Here is a 12975-nt window from a genome sequence, read left to right on the forward strand (position 1 = left end):
GGGGGCTCGATCCCTGGACCCTGGGATCATGACCTGAGCTGAAGGCAGACGCTTCACCCACTGAGCCACCACCCAGGCAGCCCCTGCCCCTCAGTTTATAAACCCCGAGCATATTTTCTCTTATCAGATGTTACAAAAACAGAGAAGTTTCTGTTTTTAAGGTACCCTGGGGTCTTGTTCCCATCTTACAGGCAATGTTCCTGACTTCCCCAGCAGATCCTAGACCACCAGGCCAATGAGTACAACTGACGTCCATGTTAGTAGGAGAGCGTGAAGTTTTCAGTAGTCAGACTTGGTGATAGACATGTGATAATGTGTCTAGAGGCTTCAGAAATAGGATCATGCCTGCATCATAATTTTGCCATGATGTGCCTGGCGTATAGTAGATGTTCACTAAATATTTGCTGAATTGGGGTTGAACTGTATGGTTGTTATGTGCGGGAGGTGAGGATTTGAGCCATCTGCGTTCTACCCAGCTGCTGAGTGTATGCACAGGCCTATATGCAAACACAGGTGGCCTAATTTTTCCTCTGAATCCAGCAGGAACAAATTTTTGAAAAATTTTGAAAAAGGGTACAGGGGTGGGAATTTCCCAAGGGTTTCCCAAGCATAACATTTTTATGATTTACTCTTGAAGTACATTCCTAATCAAACTCTGGAAATGACAGAGTGGTATTTTAATGGGAAATTTGTTTTTGACATTAGGCTGGAACACAGTGCCTGACTTAGGTAGGGTATGCTGAACAGGCCCTTTGTGTACTGTATAGTTAGTTCCGAGTAAAGGCAACGTCTAGCAATTTCTTTCAGGCATAGAACTACAGACGTGTATGGACTAGGGGGTTGTAAAAGAAAATTTGTCCAGAGTACAGAATGCCAGAGGATGTGGATTTGGCCCCATGAAATGATAAAATATATATATTATTACCCATGTTTCATATGAAAGGCAAATCTTGTAGCAGATTGGGTTGTTCTGTTGGTGAAAGTCTACTTCAGGCCAATTCTCCCCCAGCCTTTTACAAAGAAGGGAGTCTTGTTTTTTGGTAGGCATTTGGCATCTAGCTGGCACTGATTAAATATTGGTTGGGCGAATGAGTGAATGAAGAAGTGAATGAGCCTTAAAGGGGTTTTAGTTCAGGGGGAGGGGTGGTGGCCTGGGCGCAGTCACCCGAGGGAGACCGAGCCATGGCGGTCTCCAGGCAGCCATGGGACTGCTTCTACAGCGACTTTGAATTTTAATGTTTGGAGCAGATGGTTGGTGTAGATCGCCCTTGTTTCTGCCCAGGGACCTGGCGTCACTGCAAGTTGCCAACCTGTTTAGAGGATAGAGTTTGAGCTTGTAGGTATGTCGGAGAGTTCTCTGTTTTACAAGTGGATTATTTGGTGGCTGACGGCGAGGTGAATGCAGGACCCTGCGATTTTCGGCAGCAGCCTAAATCATTTTTCTAGAGTAAGTCCAAGTCAACAGACTGGGGTGACCATTTGGGGCCAAGTCCATCTGGCTGGCTATCTATGTAACCCTGAATGTTGATGAAGCTTAGTGAAGATCTATGGAACATTGAAGCAGAACATTCCATCCCTCAGAAGCCCCATGTCTGAAGAGGGAGCAATTAGCCTTAGCACCCCATCTCATTGCCAGCTCCCTCTCAACTACAACCAGTCAGAGGCAGTCCTCCAAGTATCTGGAGGCATTTCCTTACCGTGGGCTGAGCTGGGAGGCAAGTCGCAGAGCAATCCCACGCTTCTGGCTACCTGGGCAGAGCTGCAATCCTCCCACACTGCGGATTCCTGAGGATGGGCTAGGTGTCGGTCTTGCTGGAGGAGACTTAGGAAGGGCTCATATTTCCCGTCAGGCTGGGGCTCTGGAACCATGTGCGCACTGGAGTAGGCCTGAGAGTAGCCAGGCTCTGAGGAGCTGGGGCTGCCTAGGGAGGGGTAATGCCACAGCTCGTCAGACTGAACGGAGGGGCTGCCCGCCAGGGACACTGGGTACTGATCCGGAGTCATGAGACTGGGCCCATTCAAGCTGCAGTTGGTGGCACCATATGCAAAAGATGCTTCTGGCTCTGGCTTTGTCCACGGAGAAGAGAAACGCCACTGATTTGGAGGCATGTCACTATCTGGGAAGGAAAGATTTACAAGACATGTTAGGTAGGTATTTATTGTTTTCAAAATGGAAATAGCTTAATTTTTTTCTGGTTACTGCAGACTATTTTTTAACATGAAGAAAGTGTAGAAAAAGTAGAACAAAAACAAAAACAAAAACAAAAAACCAAAAAACAAACCCCACTCTGACTACAATATCCAGAGACCACCAATGTCTGCTTTTAGGTATACTTCTTTCTCGGATTGTTTCTATTCAGGTCCACATGGTTTTCACATCACATAGGATTTTTAAGGCGGCTTTTGCATCATTAAAATATCACAGATATCCTCCCATGGCAACGAATACGAGCACAGTATTCAGTTATATTAACAACACCGTGATGAACATCTTTGCATATACATCTTTGCACCCGTGTCCAACGAGCCCCTCAAGGAAACTTTTCTAGAAGTAAAATTGCTTGATTAAAGGTGATTTGTGTTTGGCCATTGCTGGTTGGCTTGATTTTATAGCTTGTGGTTTGAATACACCAAATGGAAGGACGCCACATAATTTTATAAAGGGTTTAACGCTCGCCTGTGTATAAGTCACTCATGCAAGTCTAGGGGTTGAAACTCAATTTTCTAGAGGGATCAGGGGCATGGGGATGCTAAGACTGGACCAAGTTAGCAAAGCAGGTTAGTCAAGTAGGGATCGGAGCTGGAGCAGTGAGTCATTGCTTGGACCTCTTCCTGCAAAAGCAAAATGCTCAAGGTCAAGGGATGACTCAGTTACTTCTCGCAAAGTTCGTGTGGACTAGCAAGGGGAGATGGAGTCTCCTTTGGTCTCATAGATACTCTTCTAATTGTGCCGAGGGTAGCAGCTGAATCTGAGTGTTCAAAAAGTCTAGGGCAGCTCACGACATGGATGGATGTTTTCCCCATTTGAAACACCCACTCAGGCAAGAGAGGAGGAGGGAGAGTGCTCTGGCAGATGGTGCTTAAAACCTAGAGCCTCTCATCTATCCAAGATAATGAAGGGGGGTGTGGGCGTGAAGACAAAGGAAGATTGGAGGGCTGGAGAGACTGTCTGGTCCCCTCCCCCTGCTCCCCTGCCCCACGTGTGTCTCTCCCAGCTCTCCTGAATGTTCCACTTGCCTGCATGTTGTACAAGATAAAAGCATCTTGAGTGGTCTGCACAGTGACATGGGAGCGCTGCCCCCCGCCTGCCCTCCCATCATAGCTTTTCAGGTAATACAGATGAGAAGAGCAAAAGAAGTTGTAACCTCGTGGCACAGACATTCTACCCAACATTTCACATCGCTCACAAGGAGTGGGGGGCGGCAGTTGGCCTCTTTTAATGAAACCAAGGGCAAGAAAACGTTAAAATTTGTTCTTGGGGATGAATGCTACTTTTGAAAATTGATATCTGCAGACCGGTAGAGATTCAGGGCACAAAGAGAGTGATTAAGCTGACTTAGTATAATCACTAGGCATGCTTCACGTTCAATAAGGGTACTGCATGTTCTGAGCACAAGTTAGAAAAATTGTGTAGCCCGACAAGGGGGCAGTTTCCATCTGAACTGGCCTTACAGATCTCATGCATATGACCTAGAGGCTGAATGCTTGAAATGGGCAAGGCAGGGCCCCAGTGGCTTTTGAATATTTCTTTTAACTGCTTCCCTTCCAGAATTTTCTTTTCTTTTCTTTTCTTTTTTTAGGACTTCCAGAATTTTCTGATCGAAATGTTTCGGGGAGTGGGTGGTGTGCCACTGTCCAAGGTCCATCTGGTCACTGAGTGCACCAGAGCACAGTTTGGATGGCAGCATGGGGGGGGGGGGGCAGTGTCCCAAATCCCAAATTCACAGCAACCCCATAGTAGACCCTGGGTGACCTGGGAAAAGCCATCTTTCCAGAGCAGACTTGGATGTTGGTGACCCATGGGGTGGAGACCCTGAATTTGGTGGGGGGGCCTCTTTCCAGCAACCACGCTCACCTACCCTGTGAACCCTGAAGGCATTTCTAAGTCACAGTCCTGACTGGCTCAAGTGGCTGTTGCCACCGCTAGAAGTGACCCTGGTGACCCTTTCTTACCCAAGTTCCCCCACTCTTAGTTACCTCTAGAGATGAGAGGGAGGGAGCCCCGGGAAAGACTGCTGCTTTATCAAACTCCAGACTACATGAATGAATGAGACCAGTCCAGGAACATTTTGGTCCTAGGACACTTGGGGCCGCCTGGATTTTCCTTTTAGTAGGAATACAAAAGCCTTCCATCCCATATGCTCCCAACTCTGAGCATCTAGACCCTGCCTCGCAGTCCCATCCTAACCTCAGAGAGCACTGGGGCAGTGGGGGAGGGGGGCGGGGGGGCGGTCCTGGGCTGAGCACAAGAGTCCACAGCAGCAACAACACTTGAAGGCTGATGTGGAGGGTGGATGGTGTAGACAGTAGTTGTAGAAGAGAATTTTCAGAAGCCATTGCTCAGTGCGTGTCCATTTCCAGGAAATGATACACCAGAGGCGGGTAGGAGCGGTTGCAAATCCACAACAGTTTTGTTTACTGAGCACTTATTATGGGCCAGGCGCTTTGCTTAGCACTCTGCCCACATGAGCTCACGTGATCCCCACAGCGACCCAGATGACAAAATAAAGACTTGGAGTGGCTATGGAAACTTGCCTAAGGCCATGCAGTTGGCAAACGCTCTGGCTGGCTGATTCCAAAACTCGTGTGCCCTTAGCAGCTCTGTCTCTCGGTATTGCAAAGATTGCAGTGAGCTGCGTGACACTCTTGGGGTTGGATGGTGGCAGGTGGGCATAAAATCTCTCGGGGCAATTTGAATGCATCCTTTGATCCAGTCATTCCCCTTATAACAATTTAGGGATATAATCAACGATGTGTGCAAAAATGTAGCTACGAGGATAGTCAAAAGGATATTTACAATATAGTGAAAAATCGGCAACAACCCGATGTCCAAAAATTGTAATAGATTCGGTACATCTATAAAAAGGATACTCTGGAGCCATTAAAATGATGTTGTGGGGGCGCCTGGGGGGCGCTCAGTCAGTTAAGCGGCTGCCTTCGCCTCAAGCCATGATCCTGGGAGATCATTTATGTGCAAAATGATGTTAGTCCGTTGTAAAACGTAGCATGCGTGCATAGAATGCTTATCTTTGTTTTCTAATTTTCCAAAAATAACGGTACTTTTGTGATTAGGAAAAGTTATTTTTTTTAAGATTTTTTTATTTATTGGGGCCCCTGGGTGGCTCAGTCGTTGAGCGTCTCCCTTCGGCTCAGGTCATGGTCTCAGGGTCCTGAGATGGAGCCCCGCATCAGGCTCCCTGCTCCGCGGGAAGCCTGCTTCTCCCTCTCCCACTCCCCCTGCTTGTGTTCCCTCTCTCACTGGGTCTCTCTCTGTCAAATAAATAAAATCTTAAAAAAAAAAAAAGATTTTTTATTTATTTGACAGAGAGAACGAGAGAGCGCAAGCAGGGGGAACAGCAGAGGGAGAGGGAGAAGCAGGCTCCCTGCCAAGCAGGGAGCCCAGTGCGGGGCTTGATCCCAGGACCCTGGGATCATGCCCTGAGCCGAGGGCAGACGCTTAACGACTGAGCCACCCAGGGGCCCCGAAAAAGTTATTTTTTTTTAAGTAAAAACTGAGGAAACCATTTGACTCACTGAATTGGAGTCACAGTTGTAAAAGACCAATCCATAATGGCCTGCTTTCCTTCCACCCACCCTTCCTTCTCGTCCCCCTCCCCTTTCTCTGTCTCTGCCTTGAATACAAATCCTGCTTTATGCTGAAGTTAAAACCAAGCACCCTCTGAACATCTTGCACCGTGACAGTCCAACCTTCGGCCTGTCCGATCTGTACGCACTGACTTTTCCTTCTCTGCCTTCTTGGCTAGTGGTGCTGGCCTCTTATTCATTCACCCCAGAAACAAAGAGGATATTGTTTGTATTAGCCGAGGTTGAAACAACACCGGGGACAGGGCAGCTTACAGGACACGGTCCTGTTCCAGGGCGCTAGGGCGGCCTGCTCGGCCCCACTCCCTCCTTTACCGTCGCCTCCCCGGGGTACCCAGTCTTTTGCTGATTATCCAGAGCCTTTATCCGGATGAAAATGAAGATGAAACACAGAACGTGTGCAGTATTTGCCAGTGGCTGAGAGCTCAAGAATCGGAGTCAAACTGGCCTGGTCTCGAATAGCCACCCCTTACTGGTGGTGGGATCTTGGACAAATCACTTGGCTCTCTGAGCCTCAGTTTCCTTCCCAGGATAATGGGCACAGTGCGAGTTAACCAATAGCTGGTGTGAGGATTCAATGAGCTCATCCCTGTGGGAGCCCCCAGCAAAGGGCCCCGCACACAGGACGTGCTCCATCATTGTTAGCGATCGTCAACAGTATTAGCGATAGTCCTTCTGGGCATTAGCCCTCTCGCCCGGGTTGTTGTCAGGGTCTGCAAAGGCAGGACAGTGGGCTAGTAAAGAGTCCGATGGACCTCGGTTTCAATCTCTAGCCCTCACTCACAGGCTGTGTGACCCATCTCAACACTTCACCCTATCTGGGCTGTGTTGCCTCCTCCGTGAAGTGAGGACATTAATACCCCTTGTAAAGTGGCTTTGGGAAATACAACAGGCATGCAGGAAGATGCACCCACGTGCCGCTGGGGGAATATTCACAAACTAGGTGACGAGCACCCAGTCAAGGAACAGAACATGGCCGCCACCCCGGGGAGCCCACCTCCCGGGGGGTAACTGCTCTCCTGTCTTCTGACACCATATGCAGGTTGCCTATCTTTGACCTTCAGAAATCACAGTGGCTTTTGAGGACTGAAGTGACTACAGTCACTGGCCCATGGTGTCTAGCGTCCAGTGGGGGCTCACTCTGCGTTGATGCGGATTCCTCTCCCTCACCAGGAGTTGTCAGTGTTCACAAGGGCCAGGAACAACTAGCATGACTCTCTCTCAAATAGATATTCACACTCAAAACAAACAAACCAGTGTTTCCTCCCCACCCCTACTGGATTATGGTTGAGAGGAGAGAGGAGGAGGTATGACGTTTTGAGTCTCGCTACAAAAGACCTCTGGGTGCTCAGTGGAGTGGGATGTGCATCCGGACCCTGTCCCCCCGCCCCCCAAGAAGTGGCAACTACCGAAGCTTCTCTGGTCAGCTACTCTGAGATCCTCAGTGTCCTTTTAAAAGGGAGATAATTCAAAAAATGCCTTCAGCCTGTGTTTTCTTTTCTCAAGTCCAGCCAGTATAAAATATACATAAGTAAATAAAAAAATAATTTGGATTTGGGAAAAACAGCCAGGAAATTCGATGGCATTTCCTAGCCACACGGGCCTCTGTGTTTGGGCTTTGCATATTTGGCTTGACAGAGCTCCCTTAGAAAGTGGCCGAGTCGGTAACGGGAGCCCATGAATGGGAGCCTGTTCTGTTGGGCATGGTTCAGCCAGGGCTCAGCGGCCTGGGGCTGGCCGGCAGGGCCTGAGAGGCTGCTAACGGGCAGTAATGAAAGGCCACTTTATGGATTTCCCACCATTTCCGAAGCTGCGGGGCTCTCACATAACACCTCTTGTGAGAACCGCTGGGGGACTGGTCTTTCATGGGGCCTCCCGAGAGGCAGCACAGCTTATGAGAAACTTGACTCTTAACCGTGATAAGAGGCCTGGAGGAAGAAGACAGACCTCCTTTTGCTCAGTCAGCTGGACCAACATTTGCCCCACCTGCCCCGCACTCTGTGAGGAAGACATCTTCACAGTCAAGGGACCCGTGAGATTCTCACAGGGTAAATGCAACCAAGAAGATAAGCAGAGAAGATGGCTGTCTCTCTGTTTGGCCCCGGAAGGTTGGCTTGGGCAAGAAACAGAGCCACGTCCAAGTTCCCTTCATGCACAGGAGAATCACAGAATAGAATGAAGTCAGAGGTATAGAAACCATACAGCTGTCACATGGCAGAAGCCCCTAGAAAACGTGCAGGCTTCCAGGAGGGGCCTGCTGCTCTGTGATCTTAGTGCTTTGAAAGCAAGCCCCCATATCCGCTCGCGCCACTCAGAAAACACGTCAGGCTTTCATACCACCACACAAACCTATCGAACACCTACATGGCACTACGTGTCAGTGGCCATGCACGACCTCATGGACCCCTCCTATAGTTGAGTGAGCCTCAGCTTTAGAGAGGAGGGAGCTGAGGCACGGACAGAGGAAGTGATGTGCCCTGAGATCACATTGTCAATAAATGGTGGAGCTGGTTCTAAAACCACACACCGCACTCTCTTCGGTGACTCCATCCATGGCAGACATCAGTACCCTGTGATGCAAATCACAGTTTCATTCATTCAAGCGATATTTACTGGATACCTTCCATGTGTCAGGCTTTGGGCTAGGTACTTGGGAAGTAGCAATTTACACAGAGGCCCTGCTACCATGGAATTCAGTTTAGAGAATGGGGGGAGACAAGAAAGAAAACACATAAATATATAATATGCCCAGTGGTGACAAATGCTAAATAAAATAAAATAGTGTAAGAGGACAGAGGGTGACAGGGGGGTGTGTTTCTATTTCTTAAAGAGATTGCGCAGAGAGGGCCTGGCTGGAGAGGTGACATTCCGATGGAGACCTGAATGGAGAAAAGGGGGAAGTCCTGCAGTTATCTGGGGAAAGAGCATTCAGGGAGGGGGTGGGGAGGTGCAAAGGGCCTGAGGCAGGATTGTACTTGGCATGTTCTACAAATAGTAGGAGGCTAGATTGGATGAAATGAGGTGGGGGTGGTAGGATATGAAATCAGAATGAAAACAGGGCCCCACGCAAGACTTCTGTATTTGATTCCAAGTGAGACAGGAAGCTACTGGAGGGTTCTGAACAGAAGAGATATAGGACGAGACTTTCCTTTTAGTGATATCATTCTGACAGCTATCTTGAGAACAGACGGAAGGGGAGCAAAGGTGGAAGCAAGGAGACCAGTCAGGAAGCTACTGCAAAAATCCTGGGCTGAGATGACAGCTTCCTGGACCAACACGATAGAAGCAGAGTTAGGGGAGACGTGGTCAGAACTTGGATATATTTTGAAGGTAAAACTGACACTGTTTCAAAGAACTGGGCATGGGGTAGGGGATGAAGAGAGGAGTTAAACATGACTCTCAGTTAACTGGAAGGATGCAGCTGCCATATATTGAGATGGGGAGATGGTGGAAAGAGCGGGTCGAGGAGGCAATTAAGAGCTCAGTCTGAGACCTCATTGTTTGTGATTCCTAGTACATTTGTGAAGGGATCAAGTAGGCACCTGGATAGACAGGACTGAGATGCAGTCTGGGCTGGAAGTAATGCATTTGAAATTGATATAGATGGTACTTAAGACCAAGAGACAGAAGAGATCCCTTAGGGAGTGAGTGTAGATAGAGAAATTGTCTAAGACCCGAACACTGGGGCCTCCAAACATTTAGAAGCTGAAAAGAAGAGGACGTCCAGCAAAGGAGACTGAGGAGTAGTAACCCAGGAGGAAGGAGGAAAACCAGGAGAAGGTGATGTTATGGGATCCAAGTGAAAGAGGCCTTTCTAAGAGGGGGGAGCAACCACCTGCAGCCAATGTTGCTGACAGGTCAAAAAAAGATGGAGACAGGGAAAGACCATTGATTTGGCAAGTGGAGGTCACTGGCTAACCTTGATGAGAGCGGTTAAGGAGTGATAAGGATGAAAGCCTGAGTGGAGTGAGTTCCAAAGAGCAGGAGAGGAAGAGGAAGGGTGCATGGGTGTAATTTTTGAGTCTTCCTATGAAATGGGGCAAGAGGCCAAGAGTTGGTTTTATTTCAGGTTGGGTTTTATCAGGCAAGCGGGACAGAGGTTGTGAGGGACTATAGGTAGATGGCACTTACAAGGGAGTGATGATAATGAATCCAAGCCAGTGTGTTCAGAACTCAGTCAAAGCCAAACAGCCAAAGTCCATGCATGTGAAGTCCACGCATGAAGAGCTTGGGGTTTTGACTCTTCCAAGGAACTGATTAGATCCTCTGAAACCCACTTATCCCATTTATCAGCTCTTACTACACGTTAATTCTCCCAAATGACTCAGTCAGTCATTCTTGCTCCTGCTCTGAACTACTCAACACACTTTTGGACACCACAGCCCCACCCTTCAGCCACCCCACTGTGCCCATTGCAACTGTAAACTGCATCGTTTCCTTTAGTGCCCCCTTCCACACGTTTACTTAACTCCCAAGAGTCTCAGAAAATCACATCACCTGACTGGAAAAATAATTTCTAGGACAGAAGCAAATTCTGCAAAGGTGATATACACCAACTCCCCAACCAGGCCCAAAGAGCAAAGCCAGAGTGATGGCTCCTGAAAAGAGGGGAGATCTTCCCCCCACAGGCAGATGGCCCCCCACTTGGCATCTTTGCACAAAACGGACAATCATTTGGAGGCATGTACATCCTCCAGTGGGACCCAGGCATTCAACGTGGGTGCCGGGCAACTACAATGGAGAGTTCTTAAAATCAAGCAGACCCTGGTCTATTGCACATTTCAAAATGGTGGATGGACTTCCATCCATCTGGCAGGGTGACTTCTCCATGAGGCACGGCAAGTACAGTGCCTAGGGCCCGCAGATACTTTTTAGGAGCCCATGAAAATGTTTTAACATCTCTTAAAATTAGAAGAAAAATGAGTATAACAAAATAACAAATACATAAAAATGAATCCAGCCTGGATTAAAGTTGTGTTTATAGCAACACAATCACAAAATGTCCTTTTTCATAGCTGTGCTGAGAAAGAGGCCCATAGAGTCAGAAATGTCTAGGGTCTATGAAAGTCCTACTAGAGCCCTGACAGCTTAATTTTTATAGCTTTTCCCAAACCTGGGTATTTTGATGAGCACTCTTTGACACAGCTATCTTGAAATAATTGTTTAGAGATGTTAGAATGCTTGCTTATTTATTTATTTATTTATTTATTTATTTATTTATTTATCTGCATCTGCCTTTGGCTTAGGTCATGATCCCAGGATCCTGGGATCGAGTCCCACATCGGGCTCCTTGCTCAGCAGGGAGCCTGCTTCCCCCTCTGCCTGCCTCACCCCTGCTTGTGCTCTCGTGCTCTCTCTCTTTGACAAATAAATAAATAAAATCTTTAAAATAAATAAATAAATAACGAAGGCTGATAATAGCGAACAGTCACGGCGCTCTTAACTGTGTACTAAGCAGTGAACCCAGCACTGAACGCAGGTAAGGAAAGAACGAAATAGGTGAACTAGCTTGATTGCACATTGTTGATTTTCACACTAAACTTCCAAAGAAATGGGTGCACCTTCTCACTTATGGTGTGACTTGCCTTCTGCAAATACACACACGTGTCAGCGCATCAAGGGCTTGGGAGAACAGGTCTTTCCGAGGTAGCCTTGATCGAAAATTCCAGCCTCCTCCCTCCCAACATGCTCACCATTCCTCAGGATCACGTCTGTGCTCTGGCTCAAGGGGCTCAATCCCTGGGGGCTCTTGACATTGCTCAGAGCTCTGGAGAAGTGTTCGTCCACTACGCTGCCGATGTCCCCTTGGAAATAGGTGAAGAGGACACACCGGGGATTCCACTCAGTCTTTATAGGTCTCTGCAGCTGGATATCAGTCTTCCCCATCTCTTCCATGGTGAGCAACACAGGTAGGGGACAGCTGCGGATCGAACACAAAATGTTACTGGCACTATTTTTTCCATGTGGCTTGGCTATAGTTTGGAGGAGAGGCATTCTGGGGGCTCCTGAACGGTGCCAGGAAGCTCAACCACCATGCGCGCTGGTCTGAGGACCAGGTGAGGAGCCTCCTCTGATCGATGTTCTGGGAACAAGACAGAGCTCAACGAAGTGCTGAAGGGGCCCCCAGGAGCCACACAAGAGAATTATCTGGCAACTCACACAGTAGAAGATCAGCCGGAAGTTTAAAAAAAAAAAAAAAAAAGGCCACTGAGGACAAAAGAGCAACTTGCCTTCTGGGGAAGTGCCTTCCTCCTCCAAAAACAAATGGGCGAGAAGACTGACCCAAAACTGCATGTAGATGCTCCTGGACAAAGACCTGGGCCCCCCTGGAGAGCTTGACTAAGCAATCCAGTGGGTACCTCACTTTTCATAATAAACATTGCTCTCCATCTTGACCCCTTGCATGCGAGAGAGAATAAAACACATCAAATTCTCCTACTCCGCCATTGTTGATCTACCTAGGATGCTGTCCCACACCCACCCCCCACCCCCCACTAGAATTGGGCAATTACAAAGGACGCCAGTCCTCAGGCCTCCAGACAGATATATTCTGAACCAAGTACAGATCTCAAAGGCCAACATTCTCTACACTACTATATATGGCAATATTGGTGAAAAGTTCCTGAAAGATGGTCAGATTGTCAACCCTGTTGACTGCCATATCCTCCGCACCTAGAACAGTGCCTGAGACAGAGCCTATGCTCAATAGCTGTTTGCTGAGTTGCCTTAAACTTGGCTTCCATCATAGCATCCTAACCGCGAGCTCCTTCAGAGAGGGGGCTGTCCTCTTGCACCAAAGCCAGGACCAGGCATACAGTGGTCACTCAAGACATGCTGTGTGGCCTTCCTTTACTAGAAGTACCCTGTCCAGATGCTACTTTACCTTGGGCTACCTGACCAGACTTGGCAGTGTGCTCTGGCTAAAGGCACCTTTATTCATTCTTGGGAATCTACTGCAACTGCTTAGAGTTTAATAGTCTCTGTTCCTCTCTAGTCCTTGAGGGTGGGGGCCATTTCTTATTCATTTCTTTATCCCTAGCACCTAGCATAAGTAGGTCAGTAAACAATGGCTGAATGCCTGAGTTCCATTTCATGCAGAGAAAGCACAATGCAAGGAAATCAGACCAATTAGGAGTCAGAGGACCTGGGGTT

General features: G+C 48.1%; 1 protein-coding gene across 1 annotated transcript; it reads right to left on the reverse strand.

The window, feature by feature from the left end:
• Positions 1-1545: 1545 nt before the first annotated feature.
• VGLL1 (vestigial like family member 1) lies at positions 1546-11718 on the reverse strand. The gene is made up of 3 exons (XM_081809301.1): positions 11517-11718; positions 1698-2117; positions 1546-1592 (listed from the first exon to the last, which is right to left on the reverse strand). The coding sequence occupies exons 1-3, from the start codon at positions 11716-11718 to the stop codon at positions 1546-1548; spliced, it is 669 nt and encodes a 222-aa protein (XP_081665427.1).
• Positions 11719-12975: the final 1257 nt, after the last annotated feature.

This window comes from Leptonychotes weddellii, chromosome X (assembly GCF_054177405.1).
Source record: "Leptonychotes weddellii isolate Sample4059 chromosome X, ASM5417740v2, whole genome shotgun sequence".
Lineage (NCBI taxonomy): Eukaryota > Metazoa > Chordata > Mammalia > Carnivora > Phocidae > Leptonychotes > Leptonychotes weddellii.